The sequence below is a fragment of the Prorops nasuta genome, unplaced genomic scaffold (genome assembly GCF_024137725.1).
Source record: "Prorops nasuta isolate Cenicafe-Biocafe unplaced genomic scaffold, Cenicafe_Pnas_1.2 PNAS00004, whole genome shotgun sequence".
Taxonomy (NCBI): domain Eukaryota; kingdom Metazoa; phylum Arthropoda; class Insecta; order Hymenoptera; family Bethylidae; genus Prorops; species Prorops nasuta.
Window position 1 is genome coordinate 3299311 of NW_027116801.1, and position 26729 is coordinate 3326039.

The 26729-nt window shown below is 38.7% G+C and overlaps 1 protein-coding gene across 1 annotated transcript in view; it reads left to right on the forward strand.

The window, feature by feature from the left end:
• Positions 1 to 1534: 1534 nt before the first annotated feature.
• Positions 1535 to 26729, forward strand: part of Octalpha2R (alpha2-adrenergic-like octopamine receptor) — a 100463-nt gene continuing 75268 nt past the window's right edge. Inside the window, exon 1 of the mRNA XM_066725772.1 lies at positions 1535 to 5202. Coding sequence (XP_066581869.1) covers positions 3970 to 5202 — 1233 coding nt within the window. The 5' untranslated portion in view covers positions 1535 to 3969. The remainder of the gene's footprint in view (positions 5203 to 26729) is intronic.

Consider the following 26729-nt stretch of genomic DNA (forward strand, 5'->3'; position numbering starts at 1 on the left):
GCTGGTACCATCGGACGGACTGGTTGTCGCGCTACCAGTCAGCTTCCAGTGAGCCAACCAGCCGCTTTTTCTCTTTCTCCTTCTCTTGCTCTCTATTCCCCTCCCTCCTTCTCACCACCACCCCCCCCCCCCCTTTCTCTCCCTCTCTCACTCGCACACAGCACTCACACCAACCCAACTCGCTCCAACCGACTCGGTCGCTTAGATCCGTGCGCCCGCGCGTTCTCCCTCTCTCTCTCTCTCTTAGAACCTGTCACGCACACGCGCGCACATCCTGCGAGACGCGAGTGGGAGTCCCAGTTCCCGAGAGCGTCAGTACTGCGCCACGAGTTGGGGGTCCCATCCGGAAAACACCCTCGCGACTCCACGCGCATATAGTTGCTCACCGCACGATCCACGAGTGAGAGAGAGAGAGAGAGAGAGAGAGAGAGAGAGAGAGAGAGAGAGCCAAGGCCAGACTCTCCTCGCTCGCACGCTCGTCCACACACATACAAACCAAAGCACGCAGTCTCTCTCGCCAACCTCCGCAGTTACCAGACTCCTGCCCGATTCCTCCAGGAGTTCTCCACACTCGCCACAGATTCGTTCTCACTGCGCGGAATTATACGCGAAATTAACGGACGACGAGAGCCCTCTTGGCACCCGCGCGGAATCTTGGCCGACTTCCACGGAGCCGACCGAAGCGTGCACCGATGAATTCTCGCCTATGAAGAAGAGTCGTTCGAGAGGTGACGTTGAAGAGAGCGTCGTCGCTCGCGTGCCATTTCCTCGCGCGTCGATAGACCACTGGGGCAATCTACTGGATTATAGTCCTGCGGACGTCCTTGGGAGCATCGTGGATCATCGACCGACAGGGGACTCCACTCTCGTGGAGATTCAAGGGCTCGGGGCTGACGTCGCGAGTTAGGAGCGAGAGAGCGACATTGGCGCGGCTTGGTCCGCTGTTCACCATTGGTGCAACCGAGTGGCAAACGCACGTCTCTCGCGAGTTCTTTCCTGCCTGGAAACTATACGGTTGTTCCACTGACACGGAGAGAGTAAACTTGAAGAGCGGAGGGGCTTTCTGGAGTGATTGGATCGTTTGGAAGAGTGCAAGGGGACAGTGGGGCAGGGGAGTTTTTTTCTCTTGAAAATTCACGACTTCCGGAGGGTCGAAGGAGAGGGGGTAACGATTGAGAGAGCGACAGGAGAATATCAGCGGGTGGTGGAGATGTACCGGGGTCGAATGATTGGTGCACGCAGCGAAACGAGAGCCGCGAGGTAGCATTGCTACGACGATTTTCGTGCCACGTTGGCCAACAGCTCTCATTGCACTGCTGTTTTCCCTCCGAGATTTTAGACAAACGGAATCATCCGCTAATAAGCAAGGCTCGCTTTAAACCTCAACGCCGGATATCGCATTGCACGCTTCGATAGTATTCACGCAAACTTTGCATCCCCCGCCGTACAAAGCTCACTAGACAAGAAGAGGGAGGGAGGGAGGGAGGGAGAGAGAGAGAGAAAAGAGAGAGAGAGAGAGAGAGAGAGAGAGTGCTGGCGCTATAATTCCAGACCCATCAAGAGTATTGTGATAAACCAATCAGAGCATAATGGAAAATAGTAACGTCATCAATTTTACGTCGTTAATAATGAGACTTTAAGCTGCACTTATTTTTTTTTCGTTGCACAGCCTTTGACAGAAATGTGAATTTGACGATTCGATGAGGAACGAGTGTAGCAACAGTTTGACTGTTGCTCCTACCGTACGAGAGGCTACCAATTTTTCCTTGACTGTTTGAGTTCGGTGCAATATCAAAGTGAATTTTGGTTTATGAAGTGTATGCAGCCACGGGATCGGTTAAAGCGTTAACCTCCAATCGCGTGTCATTCGTTATTACGTTATTCAATTAGCCTGGCTGAACAGCAGGACTTCGATCAGAAAATAATTACGTCCAAGGTTAAGTGACACTGAGTGAAGCGCTGATTCGCATCATTGAGGACTCGATAGAAACAATATCGACACTTGCCTAATAAACAGTATCGTTTTATTTCGAAGCCATTGATCGTGGTGTGTCGATGTATGATAAAAGAGGACATTTTGGATATTTGATAACGATGAAGATTTGTGTAAATGTGTGTACGATGAACCAGATCGTCTAATTCTATCGAGTTTTTTGTAAATTCGTTGGACGAGGAAAGATAGTGTCCACACTAGTACATTACGTTCTCCCTCCTTCACACACACACGCACACACACTCTCTCTCTCTCTCTTTCTCTCTCTCTCTCTCTCTCTCCATTCTTCATATCGTACATCGTTTCAACCCTTCCTACGAAATAATACCCATTATCCATTGTTTAACCAAACTCGTCTTAAAAACTGACGTTCCACACCCTTTTTCTAATTGAATTTTCTCAGCTAAGCTGTATATTACCTCTTGTACCATAAATCATAAGGTAAGCGTCCACGCGCTTAAGTACTTGAAACTGACTAAAGTTTGCACACTGGTGAGAAAGAATCTTTCTTTAAGGTGTTAGAAGTACGAGGCGATGTCCATGTAACTAATTAAGATTAAAAGAGATTTGTGTATAGTATTATTAATCTCGTGTGTATAAATATATAGCTGTACGCGTATGTATATGTAATTTGAATTTCAAAGTTTTCGAGTAAAATTCGAAAAAGAAACAGGTCGGAACAGTACGGGTATTCAGCGCTTAGCCTTTTAGCCCCGGCGCGATAATTAATTAGCTGGCGAACGACGTTAGAGCGCGCACAACCATCGCGTCGAACGACTACGTAGAAACTCGAGGAAAATAGGGCATAAGGAAGAAAAGAGGACGAGAGGACCAAGTTTTAAGCGAGAGAATCGATCGAGGAACTCGTGTGAGAGCACGCAAAAGTCGAGAAGAAGCCATTTCCCGGATCAGCTTGACCAAGATCTATGGTTTTCCCTCGACCTTCGCGAAGTCACGACTTGTTTATAAATCTCAGGAAGCAATTGGAGAAAACACACACACACACACGCATACACATTGAGCGAATCGATCGACATCGCTTATCCGCTTAACTCAGCTTATAAAACGTTTAGAGATCGAATTAGATCTTACAAGGGAAGGTAAAAACACAAGAGGGGACCAATTTTTCACTCTCATTTCCTCTTCTGCTTATGTACAACTAGTTATTCCTCTCTCTCTCTCTCTCTCTCTCTCTCTCTCTCTTCCTCTCTTTGTATTTCTTTCTCTCTGACTCTATCCCCTCACTTACCATGTCTTCCCATCGCTATGTATCCTCGATCCAACCGTCTTGCCAGGACTATCCATAAATCTCGCTCTGTACTTTTCGTTATCGTCGGTTGAAAAATATACGAGAAGACGAGGACGAATCGTAGTTGGTGTTTGGAAGAAAAATGTTTGCTGCATAGCAAGTACAACAACGTAGCAAGTACAAGAGCGTAATAATTGCACGAATCGATAAAGGCTGCGACAGGTGAGAAATCGGATTGTAAAGGGAAGTCTTTGTGTAGAGGACGCATAGAAGAGACGGACTGAAGCAACAATACAGCATTGATCAAAGATCGTAACATACTGGAGAAAAGTGCAGCCGAGGCTTTTTGATGATTCATTGAGGGAAGATAGAGAGGCGAACCGAGTGGCCAGTGGTGTAATTGGAGTACGGTAGTTTGGAGCGAGTAAGCTAAAGAGGTGAAGGAGAAAGGTGATCAGAGGTAGAGGAAAGAGAGAGAAAGAAAAAGAAAAGAGAAAGCAAGAGGGTGTTTTATCGGATCAGGAAGATAGTCGTTTGATTACGATGAGATCATCCTGAAACGGGCATGACGCCCCTGGCCTCGAGATGCGACGAGACCACCACCCTCTTGTTGTTGCTGCTACTCGAGTTGGCACCTGGCGCGCGCTGCTACCCACGTGCTGCGGCAACCTCCGGCACAACTCCCTCGACGAGATAGCATCTGCAGCACGCGCCGCGGACGCGAGTGATGCCGCACCTTGGCAAGAGCATTATGACCATCGACGCCGGTAGTCCCAAATCGGCGTCTACGAGCGTCTTCGAGGAGAACATGACGTGGACCCCCCGATCCACCGGTGGCTCTTCGTCTTCGGTCAGCAGCAAGGACAGGCAACGCCGATCCACCAAACTACCGACAATAGGCCTCAGTACCGATCGAGTAAAATCAACCGACCCTGAAGACCTTGCGAGCGAAAAGTTTCCCGAGGCTTGGTCACCGCAGGACCAAAGAATCTTGTTACGATCGGCCAAAGGGGAAAGTCAGTACGAGGAAGACTTGTGCGATGTGTGCGATAATCGGTATGGGTCCGTTAGAATAGACCCTGGTCCGAAGCTGGGGAACGGGAGCGATTCTGTTGAGAAGGAGACGGTGAAATTGCTGCAGTCATTGGGCGATTTTGGTAAAGAGGGACTCGAAGTTGATCCGTCGAGCGTCCAACCGATCATCCTTGAGGGTTTTAGTGGTGATACTGCGGTCAGTGATAGTGATACCGCAGAGGGCACGAGAACGTGTACGGAAAATACCGGTGGGGACGAAGAAATTTTGGACGACGTGTCTTCCTTCGAGGGTGATCTGCTCTTTCACTCGAAGGACATCATGGAGGACATCGACGATCCGATCAATGACACGGTTAACAACAGCATGCTCTTTGAGACCTTCAACCCCTACAACGATTCTCTGTACAATGAGTCTTACAGGCTTCTCGGCAGAGACATCTATCCTTCGGGATACAGTCTCATACAGATCATTCTGGCTTCCATCCTCGCTACGCTGTTAATGATCATCATCATCGTAGGGAATATGCTGGTGATCATCGCGATCGCCACTGAAAAGTCCTTGAAAAACATTCAGAATTGGTTCATCGCTAGTTTGGCTGTGGCTGATTTCTTCCTAGGTCTTATCATCATGCCTTTCTCACTGGCCAATGAGATAATGGGTTATTGGATATTTGGTTACTGGTGGTGCGATATTTACTCGGCCATGGACGTGTTGCTGTGCACGGCGAGCATCATGAATCTCTGTCTGATCAGTCTCGACAGGTTCTGGAGCATCACTCAAGCAATCGAATATCTGAAGAAGAGAACACCGGCAAGAGCTGCTCTCATGATAGCCCTAGTCTGGCTTCTATCGGCTCTGGTTTGCATTCCACCCCTGCTTGGCTGGAAGAGGCCTACGCCCGAGGAAGAATACCCCAAGTGCAAGGTAAGCCAATGCACTCTCTTTCCAACGAATGCTCACAGTTCTTCCGAACAATACGGGAAGCTCTACTTTTAAACGAGATTCATTTCATCTCTTCATTATTATTACATAATTAGTTATCAAGTTTTTATTCTTTTATTCATATTTCCTTGGCTTGCGATAATTCACTTTTCATATTATACGAACGTTTTAATATTGATGCTATTTAATGTTTTTGGTGCGAAACTCCACCGAGGTTCTTGATTAAGATAAACCTTTTAATACTTGTTAAAGAAATGAGAAAAAGGGAAGTGAGCGAGAGGGAGATTCGTTTATTTTCAATGTTGAGTTATAACTTCAATGACATTAAAGCCTCCTACTTACAGTTTGCTCTTGGTAAGCTATTAAATCTAGAATAATATTAATCAGTTCAAAGTTATTACCAGTACAAATGCATTCAATCATGTCTATGCTCAGGATGGCATTAGCTATTGAATGTTAGCGATATTTCCATGTGACTGAAATAGAGAATTTCCTACTTTATATTTTATAATAATTTTTTATTTATTGCATGCTTCGGGTTTTATTCTTAAACGTCGATTCCGCTTATCCCCTTCTCATATACGGATGACAGTACTTATTTCGTGATTGTGCAAAGAGTTTTATTAAAAATATTTCGTTAAACGTGTGCCGATGATTAATATGTAGTACTACACACTAATACGATATCAAGCTGCATTATGTCGTGTCCACGTGATTGACTGTTATATGAGCTTAGCAGATATAATATACAGCTCGCTCTCCATCTTGCCTGTATCGGTGATCGAGGACGCATTGACTGATTCCAATGGATATGGCGAACCGATCGAACTATAACGAACCAAAAAATAAAAATCTCGAAATGATTTTATTCTTCCAAAACAAACTGGCCACTTGAAATTTACAAGTGACTCTTCGTTTTATCAGTCTTTTTCTGAAATCTTTAGTCATAAGAAACAATGAGACGTAGGAAGTGATGAACGATGTACAAATAAAAACTTGCTGTGCGAAATGATGGATCTTCAGTGCTTGACTTCTAGTTCACTATAAAAGTATTAAATTTTTTACTACCGCCAAGCGAAATGAAAAACATTCCATGATTACGTAATGTAATAACGAAAAATTGGAATGGTACGTGATTTAGAAATTGCGTAGTTCGACAATATCCTATTTTGATTACTTGTTATTTTTTTCATCTTTTCTCAGTAGATTTTTATTTATTTTTCTACGATTCCTTTGGTCTCGTTTGCTGTTTTACGACATTGCAGTAAATAACGCCTCGAGTCTCTTGAGTATTTCCGAGATTCTCACCTACATAACGAATGAAAGAAGACAAATACCGAATGGCAAAACTTCAAAACTGCAACAGAACAGTCTAACTCGAGAACTTTCTAGCTGCTGCAATCATTATGTCCACAATTTAAATTTTCCAATGCAATAGTTTCAGCACTGGATCGACAATCGTCACTCGAACTAACTGCATAAGAATAAATTGAATTACTCGAATTTTCCAGGTATAAGATTTTTGCACAGATTTCCAACGTCACGCATAAGTTTGTTTTACGCACTTTTAATTTGTACAATGTAACTTGTTCCACCGTGCAATTACAAACGTATTTACTGCTTTGCTCTAATTAAGGGTGATAATAAAGAAAAAAAGAGTCAGCTCTGTTGGGTTGATTCACATTGTAAAAGTAAAGTTTTACGAGTCATTCGAAGGCTAAGAATTGTGTTTAAAATTAGAGTGTAAAATAAGAATGGAGTTCTAAAGAAAATCTTGACTCGTTATTACATTATGGATTATGCGTGCTTTTCACAAAAATACCGCTTGTTGCAGCTGTACCTGTGTGCGACGATCACAATTTACAATGTATGCCTGAATCTCATGAAGCTTGTATTACCTCAGGGAATTTCTCTCATTCTGCTTCAGAAACACCCGGTACTTTTCGTATAGCTTTCGCCATTCCACCGACAAAGATATAAATGCTGATTGCTCCAATGTAAATGCGCACAGTTACAGCAGTGTTCAATCTTTTAATGCGATTTTCGAATGCATACCTCATATATACATACACGAGAGTTTCAAGCGACAATAATGCCCGATAGGACAGTAAATTTGAATTTTCCAAAGACGAAGTTGGCTCCATAATTTACTTGCCCTGCGACAATTCGCACAATTATGGAAGAACTTGGCTCAATTTAAAACGGCGTAATGGAGCGAATTTTAATGATATCCGCGTGCATGGGAGATACAATGCCATGCAGCGTTCGAGAAGAGCCGCTAGATGTAATATATCCGGGGTTGAGAGTTGAGGGGGGGGGGCCCGGATTTACAATCAATGACTCCAAAGGGAAAATGCATAAGCGGCATAACGCTTTATAGCGCGCGGGTGCGTGGAAACGTTGCCGCGCTGGTGTAATTGATTCCCCTTTTGCTCAATGGCAACCGAGACGAATCGGTTAAATTTCTGCAAAGGCGACTATATTCTTTGCTCTCATTAATCTTGCATTCCGTCAACACAAAACTATTCCGCGCGAGACACGAATTGCTTCTCTAAACTGCTTTGCCGCAAATAGACCGACGCAGGTGTGCAATATTTGCCCGCACCACACACTTAACCAAGAATACAGACCTGCCGCCAAACAAGAATTAATGCTTTCCACGAAAGAGATATGTAGATTCTTAATAAACACCTGCAATTATTGCACCAAGTGCAACGTTTCTCCGGTAATTCTCGAAGTACTTACACCAAATTCCTTCTGACGTATAGCTTTAATTCCTCAGTGTCATTAAGCATTCTGCACAAACCTACGACGACTCTGCAAAATGAAAACAATAGTTTCGCTCGCTTTGCGTATTAACGGCGATTCGCGCGAATATAACTCGTCGATCGATATATACGACTGACGTTTTGCCGTGGAAAAAAAGTTTCAGCCTTCTATATAGAGTGTGGAGGAAAAATTAGCATAGAGAAGTGGGTAATAAATCCTCTATTCCCGGAGCTATAAGTTTCTTGAATACAAATGGGATTTGTAGAATCTATAGTAATTTGTGGAGCAGCAAATTGATGTTTTCACAATCAAGCTAATGCTAAAGTATATGGCGAAACTAGAATCGCCTTGGGAGCCTTAAATTCTGCAGTGGAATGTTCGGTGCTGGTTCTAGCCGAGGAGCGGGGCCTCCTGGAATAGATTCGTCCGTGCTGTATAAAGAAGTCGTTGCAATAAAAAAAAAGGCAAAAAAAAAGAAAAGACGGGGAGGTTTCGTACTTGGTGGCTGGGATGAATTAATGGGAAGAAAGAGGAAGGAAGAAAGAAGGGTAAAAACTGTAGCTAACCGCCATCAATTCCAGCCTCACGGGAAGATCTGATTCTGCTGCAGCAGCGAAGTGGACCTTTCTCGAAACTACCGGTGAAATATTTCGAGACTTAACCCGAACTCTCCTGTCTGCATGTATGTGCGCGAGTTTAATAATGCAACATATATAGTACTCGGAATAGTTTTCACCACTGGTAATTGATACGAATGTATGTTAATGGCTTAACGTATGCTATAATTACTTCTGCTATTTTCCTAACACGTAAAAATCGTGATGTTTTTTTTTATTATTTTTGTGAATAAATACTGGTTTCCTTTTACTCGCTTTTATATTTAACATTTGCACACATACCGGATGTTTCGAGCAGTTTCTCTTAGCCCGTGATTTGCGGAAGTTCTCATAATCCATTTTTCATTTAAGTTGCGTATCTTTGTATAAAGTATAGTAGTATAATGGCGCTTTGCCACCTTTTTATATTCCCATCATGGCAGTAAGAGATAATTTGCATTTAAAAGGAAGTAGTGGGATCTAGCCATTAGCAGCTCATCCTGACTAAATTGTGAATTCAATGAAACCAAAGTCTCGCAGTAGTATAAGGATTGATCAAAAAAGTTTTGGGATATTGCGATAGAATAAATGTAAGACGTTTCATTGTAAATTAAAGTCTATCAAAAGAGGTTGTTGGAAACTTCCTTGACGGTGCAAATAAAACTTGAGCGTCGACAATTTTTCCCAGTTGTCTATAACAGTGGGAGAAGTTAGCTGTGCTTTGTCATTGAAGTGACCCAGAAACAAAATCGGCGAAAAAACTTGTCAGGCTGTTATCACCTAAAAATCGATCCAAACATTGTATCGACTCTACTCAAAGAAGGAAATTAATCTATCATCGAGAGAGTGACATTAAAGTAGCTCGGTTGTTTCAATAAAAATACAGTGAGCTTTTTTTTAACTTTAACACAAAATAAACGTTTAAAGTCTTCTATTTTGGAAGATGTTTAAAAAAATAAGTTTCCTTACGAAAATAAAATTAAAAGAATGTGTATATGGCTAAAGTATCACCTTTAACATTGATCTTTGACTTTATGTAGAATAACGCAGAACTCACTTTTTTATTGAAAGTATCTGTGAATTCATTTGAAGAGAGAGAGAGAGAGCTCAACGTACAGGAAATTATTCTATAAAAACTTTCCGGTAAGAGGAAAAAATGAGTTTAGAGTGTATTTTTCAGAGATGTTATTAAAAAATTATGAATATAAATATAACAATTATAAAATTGAAAATTATCGCCATTATGGATTATTAAATTTAATTTGATGTGCATATACCTCAGATTTTTTTATTAATTTTAATACACAACCTATTTTAAAAACACAGACGCAAATATTTAGATATAATTTGAATTTATTTTTTTTTTAAATTCATTTACACATTTAATCATCTTCAATTGCAACGTGGTCCTCGTAAAAAAATCAGATCGATGAAAATAGCAGGAAATAGGGGGAAAAAAGATTAACCCAATAAATACGTAAAAAAAAGAGAGGGAAAAAAATTGCATTCATTAAATCCGAATAAACCCAGTGCGAAATCTCAGCTGGCTTAAATGCATTTCTTAATGGGAGGATCGTTACCCGCACCTTTCTCATTATTGATCAGGTTAATACCGGCTGGGAGTAAGGGATATCGAAAAGCATTCCTTAATAGTTAAATGTGAGGTAAAATCAGCATCTCTCAATTTCGATCGTGATTTTTTCGTGGTTCAGCAAAGGCAGAGACGGGCTGTAAGGGAAAAAGGGAAAAAATAGGAAGATAAAGCTAGGGAAAAGAACGCTCTAGGGGGAATAAATAAAAAGTCTTGGCTTCGAAATCGATTGGATAATTACGTTGAACGACAGCCTTAATCGAGATACCGCAGGGTTTGGTTAGGATACGAAAGAGGATATAGAAAAAAGAGAGGGGGTGCTGATGTTGCCACGCGTAGCAGTAGAGGAATGAAAAGTGGCGTTGAAGTTGGCTTCTAGCAAAACTTTTTGTGCGTCTTTCTACGGAAAGATGTTTTTCAATTATTTAAGGAGCACGATGATGATATACCATTTGCTTTTTAGTTACTGTTCGCTACTCGAGAATCCTTTTATGCTCCTTGAGAAGGTCAAGACACTTTCTGTAAAAAGTCCCATGAAATTTGTCTGCAATATCTGCCAACTCATGTGAATATTTTCATACTCTCCACTAAAATTAAGTTCCTCGTTTGTTTTATGAAAGAAAATTGGGAAATAAATTATTTAAATAAGCTGCTTGCTTTGTATTAATTTCATATTTTCTTTTTTATATCAATGTTTACCCTTTGCGATTAATTACAATAATTAGTTGCACAAAGTAAAGTTGCAAAACTCTCAACAATCGCGAATGCATATAAAACACATCGTTGATATTATTGTATCAAATTACTGCATTTATTTGAACGAATCTGATGGAAATTTAGCCAAGGAGATGATTTTAACTTTGCTTTAACTCCGCACAGAGATACTAGTCCACTCTCAGCCTTAAGTGTATCCTCAGTATTGAAAAATTCATCTCGCGTAGTAGCCGATAAGTTGTACATTTTCTCGACTCCCTTGCCGCATTTCTTTTATTCGCTCTTATAAAATAGCTTATCCACATAAATTCCTTAAGTAAATAGCCTTTATCAGACTTTTCCATGCATTTAGAAACGTATGGAATGTTCTTTTCTAAAATTTTTCTTATCTCGCAGAGCTTATAGTTAAATCACTTTATCCCACGCTTGGCAAATAAAAGAATTAATTTACAAGCAATTCTATTTTATTCTTCTATCCCTCTATGAGTCTTTATTCGTTCATAAGAAAATGGTAGGCGCCTTGAAATTGGCGAAGTTTTAGTCTTCTATATAGATTTCAACGTGCCCTGCGTTTCGCTCCTTTATGTATATTCATGTAACGACCGTATATCACTGATCCATTGGATCTCGTTAAACCATATCCGTAATATTAGTGAATATGCATGTACAGCTGATAAGATTTACAATGAGTGATTGGTATTGAATTGCAAGCTAGGTCTACCAAATTCAATGATGAATTTAGATGCAACTCGTATCACATTCCTTATCTCTCTTATTTAGATACAATAACCTCTCGCTCCAATCACTTATTTAGAAATAACAAAATTGTGCTTCAGCCCTTTACAGCTGGTTGATTAGTTTCTGTAAGCTTGAAAGGGATAATGGTACATATCGGAAACAGAGCTAATACATTAGGTTGCCAGTGAAATTCGACATCGGTTCATGCATAGTTTATACCATAATAATCCTTGGAAGCTTCCATGCGACCTGTTTAATCTTTCGAATTGTGAATATTTATAGAATACTGTCCATAAATCTGCTAGATAACATACGTTTGTCCAAAAGCTTAAGGGAAGGTTGACATAGGTGTTGCAATCAATACACACATACGCCATATACAGTTATATTACAGTCAACATTAAAGTAAAAGAAGGAGTGTGATAGAAAGGTTTGCAGTTGCAGGTCGAGCAGATATCGATTTGAATATTTATATTGCACAAAGGAAGATGCCTGCTTTAAAGGTGGCGCAGATAGAGACGTTTACGAGCATTCCCATACTTCATCTTTAAAGTCATTATCCTATTCCAGGAAATTAACCGATGACCAAGGGAAAATTCTCTTCGCAACTCGTAAATATGTTAGTGGGAGTCATTAGTCGGTTCTCTTTGTGTTCATGCCAACGCAGATGATCGAAGTATAGTTGTAAAACATTGTAACTCTCAAACATCACAACGATCCCTGTAGAAGTTATCTAGTTTAATGAGAAGCTTTTCAGAATATGCAATAGCTTAGCTCTGTGCTATTAGGAATTCTTTTGTTCCGGTGCCGCCCATCGTCCAATAAACCAGTAGGGGTAGGGTGATCATACTGGGAAATGAAAGTTTCACCCAGTCTTGAAAAGTACGAAAAAAGGAATGATTACAAAAGGCTTCATCGTCGCTCACATCGAAAGGTAGCAGTTTGTAAAATTTTAATTGAACCACTTCGCTTTTAAGCTTCCCGCTAGTTCGTAATCGAATTACACAGCTGAAGAAAATTTAAAGCTTTCCCATATATGAGCAGGCTTTAGAACGTTCACCGGAACCATATCATCTGTACTCTGCGGTTGTTCATCAATTTTCAGTGCACCACGCATAGATATTTTTTTAAATAAATATTTTATGCATTGGGGTATATATATATATATATGCGTCAATGTTCGTACGGTCACACGAAACGTATGTTAATATTTAAAGCGTGTAAAGTAGAGGCATAGACGTAAAAAAATGTTATCTCGTTGACTTTAAGAGGTGTCAATTTTTTTGTAAAGAACCTCTCTAAAAATCTGCTCCATTTGCCTTCAAGGTGCTTTTATTGAACAAGGAAAGAATATCTTTTATAATATTATGGGCAAATATAATTAAATGAATCTTTGTGTATTCTATTTCCGGAGCATCATAAAAACTTAAATTTATACAGGAAGTATTTATATTTTTCACATTTCCTTGAATTGACGAAGTAGGAGGAAATGGTATAGCTGAGCATATTTAGAACTATCCCTATTCAGCCACGTTTCTCGGAAATGGGAAGTTTTTGAGTTATTAAGGTTTGTAAATTACCATGTAAAATATAGGTATTGCATTCAATGTTCTTTTAGCAGCGTCGTTTATACATTTATTCTTCCAAAAAAAGAATATTAAATCGTATTTTATAAAGATTATATATTTATAATAACCAAGAATCAACGGTAATTATTGATACTTAAACATGATATTCTTCCTTTAACCATGTTTAAGCATCGAAATTAACAGCGTTAATTTTAGAACCAATAAACGACGTTTAATTATTCAAAAGTAACGCATTCTTAATTTTATAGTAAAAATAGTGGGAGAAAGCGCATAGTGTGAGATATGGAAATAAAAATCTTGTGCAATTTGTAATACTTAGATTCTTATATATACTGTTAAAATATTTTAAATCAATTTCTATACATTAAGAAAGCATTAAAGAAATGCACAGGGCAAATGGAATTACTTCTGAAGAATGATTTGCTGATTTGAAAGCGGAACTATTGAGCGAGTACTCCTGTTATGATTTCAGTGTTTGTGACGACACTCTTTTGTGACGTCATTTCTGGAACGTGACGTCAAACGCGTCATTTTATACGTCACACATTTGGCAGATTAAAAAGCTTCATAACTTTAAGGTTATTGATTTCCAGGAAAAGTTGTTAAGGAACCATGGTCGTAAAATAAGTTCGGTAATCCCCCCCCCCCTTAGCCTTCAAAGCAGTGCATGAATATTGATACACCCTAGATATCGTTGCTTTCTCATGAAAAACCAGTATTAGTTTCGATCTTGAAATTCTTTTTCACTTCTATATGCTCTGATGTTGATTCTCGTACTATATTTGATATCGCTTCATGACTCGCACACGATTCACAGTCGTTCCATGCTTTCAGTATTCAAGCTTTTGCACTGGACTTGTATTTGTGTGTTTGTATGTTTGCACGGCGCTATGACGTAAGCATTTGCACAACCCAATTTTAACCATGGAATATTGGAATAAGCTGAGTAGATTAGCCGAAAACTAGAGTGTTTTATCTAATATGGCACAAGTCCATCTGTATATGGGTATATCCGTGCGTGAGCGCAGAGAGAAACGAGAAACCTGTGTATGATGAAAAAGAATGACAAAACGAATAAAAAAACTTTGTGGAATCCCAGCATTTAGCTCTTCTTCGTAACTCGGAAGTTAAGGTATTTCGTTATGCAGGAATTATAATTCCGGTCAAATATACAGTAATGAGGTCATACTCGCCTTAAATTGAATTTATACGGAATATGCATAGCTCGTGTCACATATTTACTATAATATACCATCTATTTATATACATACATTTGCTTTCGATGGACCGCTCGCAAACTTCAACGTCCAATTTGACGTTTGCATTATTGCAGTATCATAAAAATTCATCGAGTCATCATTTTTGTTGCTCTCGTAAATACGGAAGCTTTATTATTATCATAGAAAATTCTCACCTCTCCACTTAATGTAAATAGTATAAATCTGGATGATATAAATGGTACTTCGTTTAACATAAATTCTCTACCTATACTATATACAGCGATACTTATGTAGCATTGATTTGCTGAAAGGGCAAAGTAACAACTTTAGAACTTGGCTAAACTATTCGCTAAATTTGATAAGTGAAATTTATATTACCATCCTAAATCACTTAGCTTTTACTCAAATTACTAATCGTCATTGGACATCTAAAGGGTGAAATGGATTAAAGTGAAGTGCAATAAATGCGAAAGCTGTGATTCGAGTCTGTTACGTCAGAGTTCGCGGACGGAAAAACTTTGCTGGAACGGCTTACGTTCATTTGTCGATGGTGGTGGGAAATTTATGAGCGGCTCTTTTTAATCCGGAAGCTGCTTTGCTATTCTTCCGCGCCACAAGCTTACCACCAAAAGAACTTAAAATGATGCGTTAACACGCTCTTGCACTCGCGTCAAGTACGCGCTGTGAATAACCAGTCCGATCATTCAGGAACTCTGCTGTCTCCATTATCCAACGATTTCAACAACGATAACATACGCAATTTCTCATTTAGCTTCCTGCATAAGAAATGAACATTCCTATATATATGCATAGAATATTAGACGGGATCGAGCGACAAGACTTTGCAATTAAATTATTATACTTTTTACATAGTTGTATAATATATCACCCCGCACCCTTTGCTTTCCTTTAAAATTCACTTTAAAGCTGTAAGATTATAACGAATAATATTGATGAAATAAATTTGCAATTTTTCTCTACGGCGTATTTTACCTCAGGCAGATTTCATTGTTTTCCCTCTCGTACAGTTTGAATAGAATATAAATGGCATTTATGTGAAAATTTAATCGATCGTGGTGCGCGCAATAGTTAGTCCCAAATCGAGTCAACCGAGTGTTCGTTGGTGGTAAATCAGCGCGATGAATGCGTATGCGTATCATTACACGCTTGCACTTTAACGCAAATCGAAGGGTACAACGATATAGAGTCAAAGATTGCGTACGAAGGATATTGGAATATTATAAAACTGCAGGGAAAGGGGAAGAATTTATATACTGAACGAACTCTGTATAATGGTAATGTTTTTCTTATAGGAGTTCTCAGTTCGTTCTCTCACTCCTATATATATATATATATATATATATATCTTTGTCTCCATCCTCTTCTCTACCATCCTACGATATGTTTTCACTCTCTACTTTTGTCTGAACGAAAAACTTTCAACAAGCTCTACTATATTTCCTCCTTTTTGCAGCATTGTGAAATAGACGTTCCTCTTAGTTGTCCATTATTCCTTTTTATTATTATACATTCCTCCTTTATCGTTTGCATTTTCTTCCCTCCTGAATTTTCGATATGTTGCTCGTTCTGTCATTGCTCGTACCGGATGATTCCTCTTCGGTATATCAGCAAAAATGGTACACCCTGCTCGCGGATCGGGTATGCGTATATAGACCTTTTCGAGACCCCTCGGAGTCTCACTTGGAAAACGGTGGGAAATTATTAAATCCCCGATCGGCTTCTGGTCTGATCTCCAATGTCGAGGGTTCGTTGCTATAGCCAGGCCATGAAGGAACTTTATTCAGCCCGTGGGACGAACAAGAAAAAATGGAAACCCCAAGAGCGTCCGATATCCGAGCCGTAGTAATGGAGACGGAGACAATTTGGGCACGAAGTGGCAGGGGAAATAGTACTGGTCACTGGTCAGTGGGAAAGCTTTACGCTAGAGGCGAAATTGTCAAAATTGTACTACTATTCTGAATCGAACTGAATTTAATCCTATATATAAAGCAGTCGTGTTAAACATTATAGCAGTCTATATACTCTCCTCGATTTTTATCGTAGCTCTGATTAATTCGTCAACAATGTGATAAGACTATTTTAAAAGTTATTAATATCACGATATAAAATCTTTTATCCAAAGTTTCTGTACTTCTTACTTTATTGCAAAGTAATCTGGTAATTATAATCTTTCGGCTATTCCTGATCAGCAAGCTTTTTATAACCTTTGAAAAAAGTATAATATGAATTTTGATAGATATTCATATTGCGTGATGCTCGCATAATTTTATAGTCCGGACAATGTAAATGAAAAAGATTAGGGATCAATATCCGCAACAGTTTGCGTTAAGTATCAGTAACATAGTAAAACGCAGATTAACCACTTATCATGTATAACCCAATTGTATCATAACGAAATAATCGATATATATTGTGCAATCTAATTTACGCCCCACAAACTCGCAAAAAAGGATAATGCACATTATCCAAGGTAGAGATAGTATATATATGTACAGACCCAGTGTTATGCTATTATTAAAAACTACTTAATAAAGCAAATATTCGCAAGCATATTTGTTGCTGCATGATACTTCAATGACAATAACACAATCAAAGCGTGTCAAAATGCATGGTGCATTCATTAAACAACAATTTCCTCAGCAAAATCATTAGTTATACACGCTACACAATTTCGCCACTCTAATCCTGCTTTCCAAAATTGCTTTGAAAAATTCAGCACCTCTGATTCTTTCTAGGAAGGTATAAAATTACATTTTTCTTCCATCACTTTTTTTCTGCGTGTTACTCCTTTGTATGTATATGTATAGTGTATACGTAAGCTGGTAGCTCTGTACTGCAAAGGCGTCAAATTTAATGATTTTTTTTTCTTTTAAGTTTCGTAAAGAGGAACACAATTCAGGGACTCTATGAAATGTGTGAAGTTCACAAAATGATACATATTTCGTAATATTAAATACATATCTTGACAGAAAAAGTCTTCCATGCTTGGATGGTTATAATTTTCATTGTCTTTATTTGTTATGTTTTTGTAATTTTTATCCTTAATAGGTTTTATCGAAGAGCAAGCGTACGATTATAAATGGAGGTTAAAATTTGCATAGCCAATAAGAAAAGCTTGTTATTTTGAATCGCTGTAATTTATGTATCGATATTTAATTTAGTTTGAGAGATTTTACCCTACGATTGAGCAGCTTTGATATAAAGTATCAAATGCAGCATGACCAAAAGCTGGAAGGCGTTGGTCAAACAACATCAGCCTTTGAAGCCACTTCAAGTCCATGTTTTCCTCGCCTTTCACCCTTTCTCTTTTTAAAACGACCCCCTCCCCCTCACTCTCTCTTTCTATCCCCCCCCCCCCCCCTCCATTCTCCCAGCTCTCCCATCTCTACCTCCTTTTACTTCCTACTAACTCTCCATTTATTCACTTACCTCTTTATTCTCACCATCCATATTACTTTATTAGCTAATCATGCCTAATAGCGTGCCATTTGCACATACACCCGGCTATCACTCTTACTAAGTTTTCTTCGCACTTAAACAAGATTTAATTATCCTCATTCTTGATCGTGGGATAAAGTGTTCGCCATTGTCAACATTTTTTATTATCCAGCTGAACCAAATCAACCAATGTTGCTGAAATCTAGCTATTTTATTATTTCAATGTTTCCAAGAAAATCATCATCAATTGTTTTTTAATTTTTTACCTCTTTACTCATAAATCTACAATTTTCCACATTATTTCTGTTAATTCTTGTTGTTTCGCTTTGGTAAAGTGAAGGGAATAATTTCGTGTCAACATTTTTTACATTATTTATAATTATTTAAGATGAAAGAATGATTCTTCGCAAAGTCTTCTTGATTTTGTTCTCATACAGCCAGTCATTTAAGAGACACAATTTTTTGTCTGACCAGTCACTGAGCTAAACTACTCAATTTTACTAACAATATTGTGCTTTCGCGATATCTTGGTGCATTTTCACGTATCGAAACTTTTTGACGATCTAACTGTTACCATCCAATGTAAATATAGACAACCAAATCATTACTTGTTCCCAATATACTTGTTAATAATATTTCAATACTCAATTTTGCAGCTGTCGATTGAAAAGAACTTGGCAATAGAATGAAATAAGGAAAGTTTTAAAAGTAAATAAATAACCAGTCGTTATATTAATCTATTAACGAGCCAACCAGCTATTAAGAGGTTTGGTACTAGATTTGATATTCTCATATTTCAAGCATTACGAACTGTTTATAAGGAAGGAGAGGGGTCCGTAGGAGGGCCTTATAGTATAACTCTATTGAGTTACGTGCAGTTGTGCCAGAGGAGCCGTTCTAATTGCATCAACCGAACTTCTTAAAAGTTTTAATCTAGTTCCGCAATCCCCCGGCTTTGTAACTGTAGGAAAATAGTTTTCGTCACTCCATTTTACCATTTCCAGTGCTAAAGCGAAATGGCGGGTTTAATATAATATAAAAAGTATAGTATAATCACTGTAGCCTTAATCAAGCACCAGAGGCTCTTTTAAATAACAGGTTCTATATTTTGAATATTTATTTTCCTATGTAAATTTATCATAACAATTACCCGCATTTACTTAAAATTATACTAAGCCAATAAAAAAAAATATTCCTCCATGAAAATAGCACTAAATAATACTGCGCTTTTTACTATAAATTTTCTGAAAAAAAAAAGCTTTTCAAGGAACTGACTTAATTGATGCAACAAAAACGCTAAGAAAGCTGCGTGGGAGAAGCATAGAATTTCTCGAGTAATGATTTCATAGGAAACTTTTTATAAGCTACTATTCCCGAACCACTGATGTATAGTACCTATACCAGAGACTACTTTTCGTAATTCCCTTTTTGTTTCCAGTCTTACCTTTATATTCTGTAGCGTATAAAAACTCTGCTATACACAGAGCTTCTTTTTTCGAATCCAATTATTGGATTGCAATTTTTGCCAGAGTTAAGTTTTGAGAAAGTTATAAAGGAGATAGAATTTCTTTCTAAATGGAGGGAGTTTATAGGTTAAGAAAATGGCGAGGAAATTGGCGGTGAGAATGCGTCTATTAACGCAGCACAGGGGCTGGAGTGATAAAAGCGGTTGGTCGATTGCAGCTGCTAAGGATAGTCGTTGCAGGGATAGGGGCAGAGAGGGGGGGGGGGTTGAAAGGAGTATAGGAGGATTCGGGAAGAATTCTGGCTGGCAATTGAGGGAAAAGGGGTGCACGTAGACGGTCACACGCGGTACGACGGTCTTTCTCGCTCACGCGACGTACTTTATTAAAAAATTTCAAACAAAAGGCATCCGAGAGCGAGCCCCGTCGTCACGGCACGTCGCAACACGTCGCGTCGCGTCGCCGGAGCAATGCTTGCGGTGTGTGCTCGTGTGCCTCTTTGACTCGGGATAAGGGGTGTTTTTAATAAAACCGAGCCCGTACCAGAGCCTTAGATGCGTCCGGAATATTCCAGATACATTCGCTCTGCTTCTTCTCCTCTTCCCTCTCTTCCACATAGGATATTCGAGCCCACGTGGAGAGGTAACACTCGTTTCCCATAGGCGCCCTACAATGCGTGAAAAAGGGGTGTGAGTGAGTGCATTTTCGCGCTGTCACAAGTCTGTAAGCTGGAGAGAGCTTTGGTGAAAATTATATACGACCAAAGATGGGGAGGATGGGAGTGGAAGACTGTACATATAGTAATAAAGTCAAATGATAAAGTAAAACTAGAATAAGGAGAGTGTAGCTTGGGGAAATAGGGGCTGGATTGAGATGGTAGAGATGAGAGGAAGGAACGTCGAACTTGAAAGCCTCTTGATGCCTTCACTAGTGACAGCGAATTGTTGGACGTTGAAAACTCTTCGTCCGGAGCACGTCTGCCAATGGCGTGGCTTGGATTACAACGGAAAAGTATTCACCGTGAAAGTCACTCAGCGTCCTCTTTAAGGATGCAGGAGACCAACCGTTCACCGCTTGCTGCTCTTCCTTGTCTGCTTGCTCTGCTTGGGCTAAAGGAAAAATAGCCAGGCTTAAACGCATCAATTATGGAGCTCGACAATAGTCGTCTATGATGCTCGGAGCATTGCGGACTACGCGCTACTCTTCTTTCGGATACTCAACGCCAGCTTAACTTCCATGAATGATCTCTTTAATGTCTCGCACATCCACGCACTCACTCCTCGTATAACACAGGTATTCAAAATTTCCCCAAATTATTTCAGATTCAAATATTTCCAAACGAGTTTTTTTTTAATGCACAGCTTAAATTAATTTATCTACTAAAACCTCAATTATATTTTTCAAGAACGTTTCCTTTTCAGGTTATTTCGAGAGTTCGAAACTTTTTTAACACCTTGTACCTACGTACGTCTACGCGTCATTTTAATGTTGCTATTATTTTAATTATTTCTCATAACCACAATTTTCTAGGTTTCTCACTACTCTGTCCTCATCAGTTAAATTGCTCTCTAAAGATTTAATTCCATCCAATTATCCTTAGATTCTTCTGCGGGAACGAATCTTCAAACTTTCTTCATTATCCACATTTGGATTTTTTCCAGGATTTATGATTACAGTGACGAAATCTAAAGCCAAACAATTTTGTAGCGTGTAATCATTTTAGTTATATCCTCAATTGCTGGCTACAGTATAGACTAATGAAAATTAGCTTGTGATTAATTCTAACATCTAGGGACGCGAGTTGGTAAAATATTAATATCTCGTTAAACTCTTACTGTTGGATAATTCGTAGACGTCGGAAATTCTTCGTCAGGTTGTATTTCGCGATAGTCGTCATTCCTCGCTTGGAGTTTCCTTTCGACGAAGAAGGGCAAATATCTTTCGGGAGATGCTAGCCTTATCTCGATAGTTATCGCAACTATGGTAAAAAGTCGAACGGCCGGAAGAAAGCTGGGCCAGAGAATGCCGGTAAGCGATACGGAATTTGTGCCACGACACTGAAACCCCCGACCTGGTATGTGGACCAATCTTTCGACTAGCTGCTGCTCCATCCCTGATCCCTCCCCCCCCCCCCCACCCTCCCGCCTGCTTCTACTCCCTTACTCCCTCCCACTCTCTCTCTCTCTCTCTCTCTCTCTATCTCCATCTCCATCTCTATCTCTCTCGAGCACTATCCTTTCCTCACACACACGTACATGCACATGTTTGCTATAGTTGCTGGATTCTGTCTTCAGACACAAATATTTCAAACACCTACGCAATTTTAAACCGACAAAGATTTTGAAGAGAGAAAAGCACATATTTTTGTATATATCTCTAGAAGCGCAATGCAGGATGCCAGCTAAATAAGAAAATGTATATAGAAGCTTGGTTGAGAGTTAGAATTTGCAATCAATTGAATTCTTAAAATTTTATTTGAAATTTTAGTTTGCTCTACGTTATCCATATATATATATATATTATAATAAAACTCGCGTAGAAAAATTGCAGCATGTTATAACAGAAGCTTCAGAAGCCGATTATCGCTGTTCTTGCAAAGCAGACTATTGCAAGCTTGTAATGGCTATTAGTACATGAAATTCACAAAAAGGATAATAATCGAATTGTGGTAAAACGATCGATTGGTAATATCCGGAACATGTGCTACAATATTCCAATTCCTGCTTAATTCTATTCAAATGTACAGCCCAAGCTGAAATGTAAATGCGTTACATTTGCGGATTACTTTTGTTATTTGGCTATTTATTTAAAAATTTTCTACAACTTCGACTCCTTAACAATGAAATTTAAATTAGTATAAATACGTTGCTGGTTGCTTTATTTCATGCAAATTCGTGTATCAGGAAATGAAAAGTTTAATTCTTTTATCACTTCTCTTTATTAAGCCTTTTATAGTCATTTTATTTCGAAATCTTTTAAGATTTTCAGAGTTATATGTATGATAAAGCTGTGAGTTGTAGCTTCTAAAAATTTTTAATTTTGATTTAATCAAATGTATAGGAGAGAGCTTCGAAGAAAAAAGCAATATCTTTTCTGCACGTTGGTGATGGGGATCATCGAATACAATGTCCGATTCAAATAAATACAATATGAAATGTTAACAAAGAGGCACCAGCACGTGTCACTTGAAGTATATATTTTGGTCACGTAGGTGTATACGTAGGTATCCGTGCCTTGTGATTTACCGCCTCCTGTATCGTGCTACGGAGGAATAATAATAAATGAGAAGATGTACAAGTTACATTACTAGTCAGACCCTATATATATATATATATATATGAGATATTTCCATTAAAGTAATAGGAATATATTTACTGCTAAATATTCATAAATTAAATGCTGACTGACTTAAATTAAATTTCAAGCTTTCTTCTTTTATCCAATATTGATCGAACTTTGCAATTTCTGTAAAATGAAAAGCGGGATGGTGAATGATGAGAATATTGTTTATTATTTCATTTGTTCTTCCCTATAAATGATATTTTATACTTATGCTGGCAACAAAATGGATCGACAACTCCAATATCGTGTATGCTACGATGTTTCGAAATTCGTGATTTCTTCGAAGTCTATTAAAGAATAGAAGATAAAGTGAAAGGGACACTCTTTTCTTCGCAACCTCTGACGTCTACTTTTTTCAATATTTTCAAGTCGTAAATCATTTTTATGGATATGTCCTAAAGGATTTTCATGGCTACTGGCTAGATCTAGCTCGATTTCACACCCCATCTATTTCAATCAACTCTTTGCTTTATTATTTCTTCCATTCAATGTGGTTATGTATTGTAAAGTCATATAAAAAACGCTAAAACTTATCTTCACTTTGTGCAGTCTAATGTAAAAAGTAATAAATCTGAAGCGAGTTCCATAAAATATGCAATGGTCTCTAAGTTTTTTAACTCGCCATTAACCGTCAGCTAAAATTTATAAGACCTGTATCTCTTATTAGCAAGATCCATACTATATATACGACTTTTATAAAATGAGCTTTATTCGGATAATACGAGACGATTTTTCTTCAAGCTTTTTTGTCCTAGGTTTGACGTATTTGGTAAACGGATGAAGAAAATGCTAAATTAAAAGATTTTCACCTTCGATAATATATATGAGTATATATATATATATATATATATATATGTATATCTATTCAGGAATCCTTTTCCCCGATAATTTCTAGTTTGTATAGTGAGTCACGCACCGTTTTCATGCTTCAATTCATAGCGGATTTCTACGAGATACGGAAACGGACTAGCCCAATTTGATTTCATTTTTCGATCCTTCATTTTCCAAGAACGTTCATCCCTTTCTCTTCATTCGTTTCCTCTTCTTCAATTTACCCTGCACTCGATCAGCAATAAGCCAGTAGTCTGCTCCCTTCTTTCTTGCATTGGTGGAACCGTCCAATTTACATTTCTCTTTATGCGATGATCGAATTTCGTATAAGCCAACTGGTCACATGTATACGTTGCCCATCACGTACGCTCTGATTTCCCTTCCAAATCCAAATGAGGGAAGTAAAGGAAACGGGTAAAGTCTTCCAGAGAAAATTCCGCTCTTCCTAACTTCTGCGTGAAAATCCTCTTTGATCATTCTCAATTTACAAAGGTCCTGCTTGTATAATATTGATAAGACAAGATCCTATTTTATCGTTATTTCCTTTTATCATTATAAAATATTTTGCACAATTTTTTCACAATTTTTCAATAACGTAGATTATATATGGGGAGTTGTCGAAAGGAAAATAAATATTAAATAGGCTGAAGGAGAGTAGGTTACCTAATGGGAAAAAAAAGAGAAATGCATGAATCGACGTGAGATTTACCGATAATTCCTTATTCAGTATTTACAGGCGAGAAAAAGAGCAACTGGCTGAATGGCTTCTGAAATTTCCAACAAAAGGATTCTGGTAGGACTGTGGAGTACAATTTTTCGGGGTCTGCTTATGACAGAAACTTTAATTATAAAATGTGAACTTCTTTATCGCGCTGACCTTCAAAGCGGCCCTTGCGGCGGTTGGCGAGTATAAAAACTCGTTTTCTTCGAGGGTTTATAAATCACAAAAAACTTACTGGGAGAGCTTCGAATAACTACATTTTTTTATCCATAAAAAAGTAAACGCTGACCAAGACTCAATAATTCCACAAACTCCTCTTTATATTTTTCTGCCTTTTTTGGTAAACCGTGCGCTATCTGTATTATTTCAGGATACTCTCCCGTCGTTTGGCGGTACTAAAAAGAAGCGCTCGATCAACTTAGCAAGTACTATTGGCAGGTAGTAGCGTACGGTGATAAAATGAGCGTGGGCTACTTTAAAGGTAAAACGCTTTCGAAAGGATTGTGGCGGAGTTTTCCGTAGAAACTTCGAGAAATGAGGAGATTTGGGGATAAACTCCAACGGGAAGAGGGCACTCCTTCATTATCAGGTCCTTCCCCTTTTCTGAAAAGGATGAGAAGGCTCGACTTCCAAGATCAATGTTGGAACAAAACAGGAGCCTCGGTAGACTATATACTCCGCTCTTATACCTCTACCCTAAAACTTGTCAGCTTTGTCTTAACGACTGGTCCTTCTTCCAACGCCTACGACTATACCTTATCAGCTTGAAATCGATAGATACCTATAGAGAGGCCACTCCACTTATAAAACATCCCATCAAAGCATGGCCACAAGAAAACAGTTACTTCCATAACTACAAGAGTTATCAATTTTTTGCACACAGAAGAGTTCCGAAGCTTCGCTCTATATTTGCATTTAGAAAGATCTTGTGCAAAAAATTAATATATTTTATACTTACGAAGATGAACGATTTCTTACTTTGATCCGCGGGGCGTTCCAACTGTCTTTACCCTATAAATATAACTATATAGTAAAAACACTTTAATTTTTATGAATGGAAATATTTCTAAGGTTTCGTAATGATCGATTAATAAAATGGCCTAAATTGTTGAGATTCTTGGAGCAATTGAATTTTGGTTAGGTCTGATGAAACAAAAGTTTCTATTGAGATGGTTATCCCGGCCGTGACGTTAGAAGCGATTACCACTTACAGCGGCTTCGGGTCGTTTACACCCCTACGATTCACAGCGATCCAGTCTACGATCTCAGAATGAATGCGCCTTATCCTCGTGAGGCATAACTGGTTGTGAAAAGCGCGCGAGCGAGGTTAGCCTATTCCCTCTTTCCCTCGGTAAGGCTGTCCGTTATCGAAAGGATCGATACGTGTGCCGGTATACAATTTCAGAGTTTCCGCCTTATCTTCGAGTCCAGGCGTCAGCAAGAGAGGCAAGTGTCCTATAATGGTTGAGCTGGCAAAGGGTGGGAGGGTTGTAGAGAGAATACATAAACAAGAATGGTCGTTGTCGGTAGACCGTCGGGTAATGAAGGCCCCGTACCTACCATCCTCTAACTCTACGCAATACATCAGACTATGTATGACAGACAGTCATGAGTCCTGGTTATATTATTGGCTGCTTGGTCTGCTGACGGAACTTGAATGTCCGTTACTTCACGAAGGACATCAATCTATGCCAACTTCACCGTCTCTTCCCTTCGCTCTATATATGCTTTGCCTTGCTTCTTCCTTCCACTCGTCATAAACTCTAAAATATACAGACCAACATTTTTACATCCTTTTTTAATTCTCTTCGTGAATAATTCGTTCAAATATACCACTGTGGATAATTTTTATTTTTGTACATTTTCATGTTGGTTAAGGTATTTAAGAATTTTTCTTCTTAGTCAATTTGTCACCAACCGTGCGTCCTAGTTAAGATAAAAGTATAGGTTTTAGTCAAACGTATTTCTTTAAAAGGACCTGCTTTATAGCACAGTCCTCTCTCGTCCTTTCCTTCGGTACTACGATGAGTTCGTTCAACCATCGATCAAGAAGAAGGCTCTCGAAGACATGTCAAGATTGGGATCGAGCTTAAAAGAGATTACAGAATATTGAGGAAATGCAGCTATTGTGGTTTCAATGATTGAACTTTCTCTGAAAGTAAATCCCGAATTCAATGGTTTTTAGAGCGAAATGTAATACAATGTTTACTACTTTTTAATGCATTTTTGGGATACGTGCATGTAACGTTGAACCAACTTTCAAATACCATTATCAATTTTTTATGGTAAGAAAATTAGATTTTCCATTCTACTTTCATGTTTAAGTGGAGTATTAACTGAACGTTAGTGTCATCAAACATTTTAATGGAAACTAAATAAAAGTATTGTGAGAGTAGGCTTAAATGGCTATGTAAAGGTGGAAAAGGGATTATTACAAGACGTGATGGTTATTTTACTACAAAAGGTTCCTTTAATT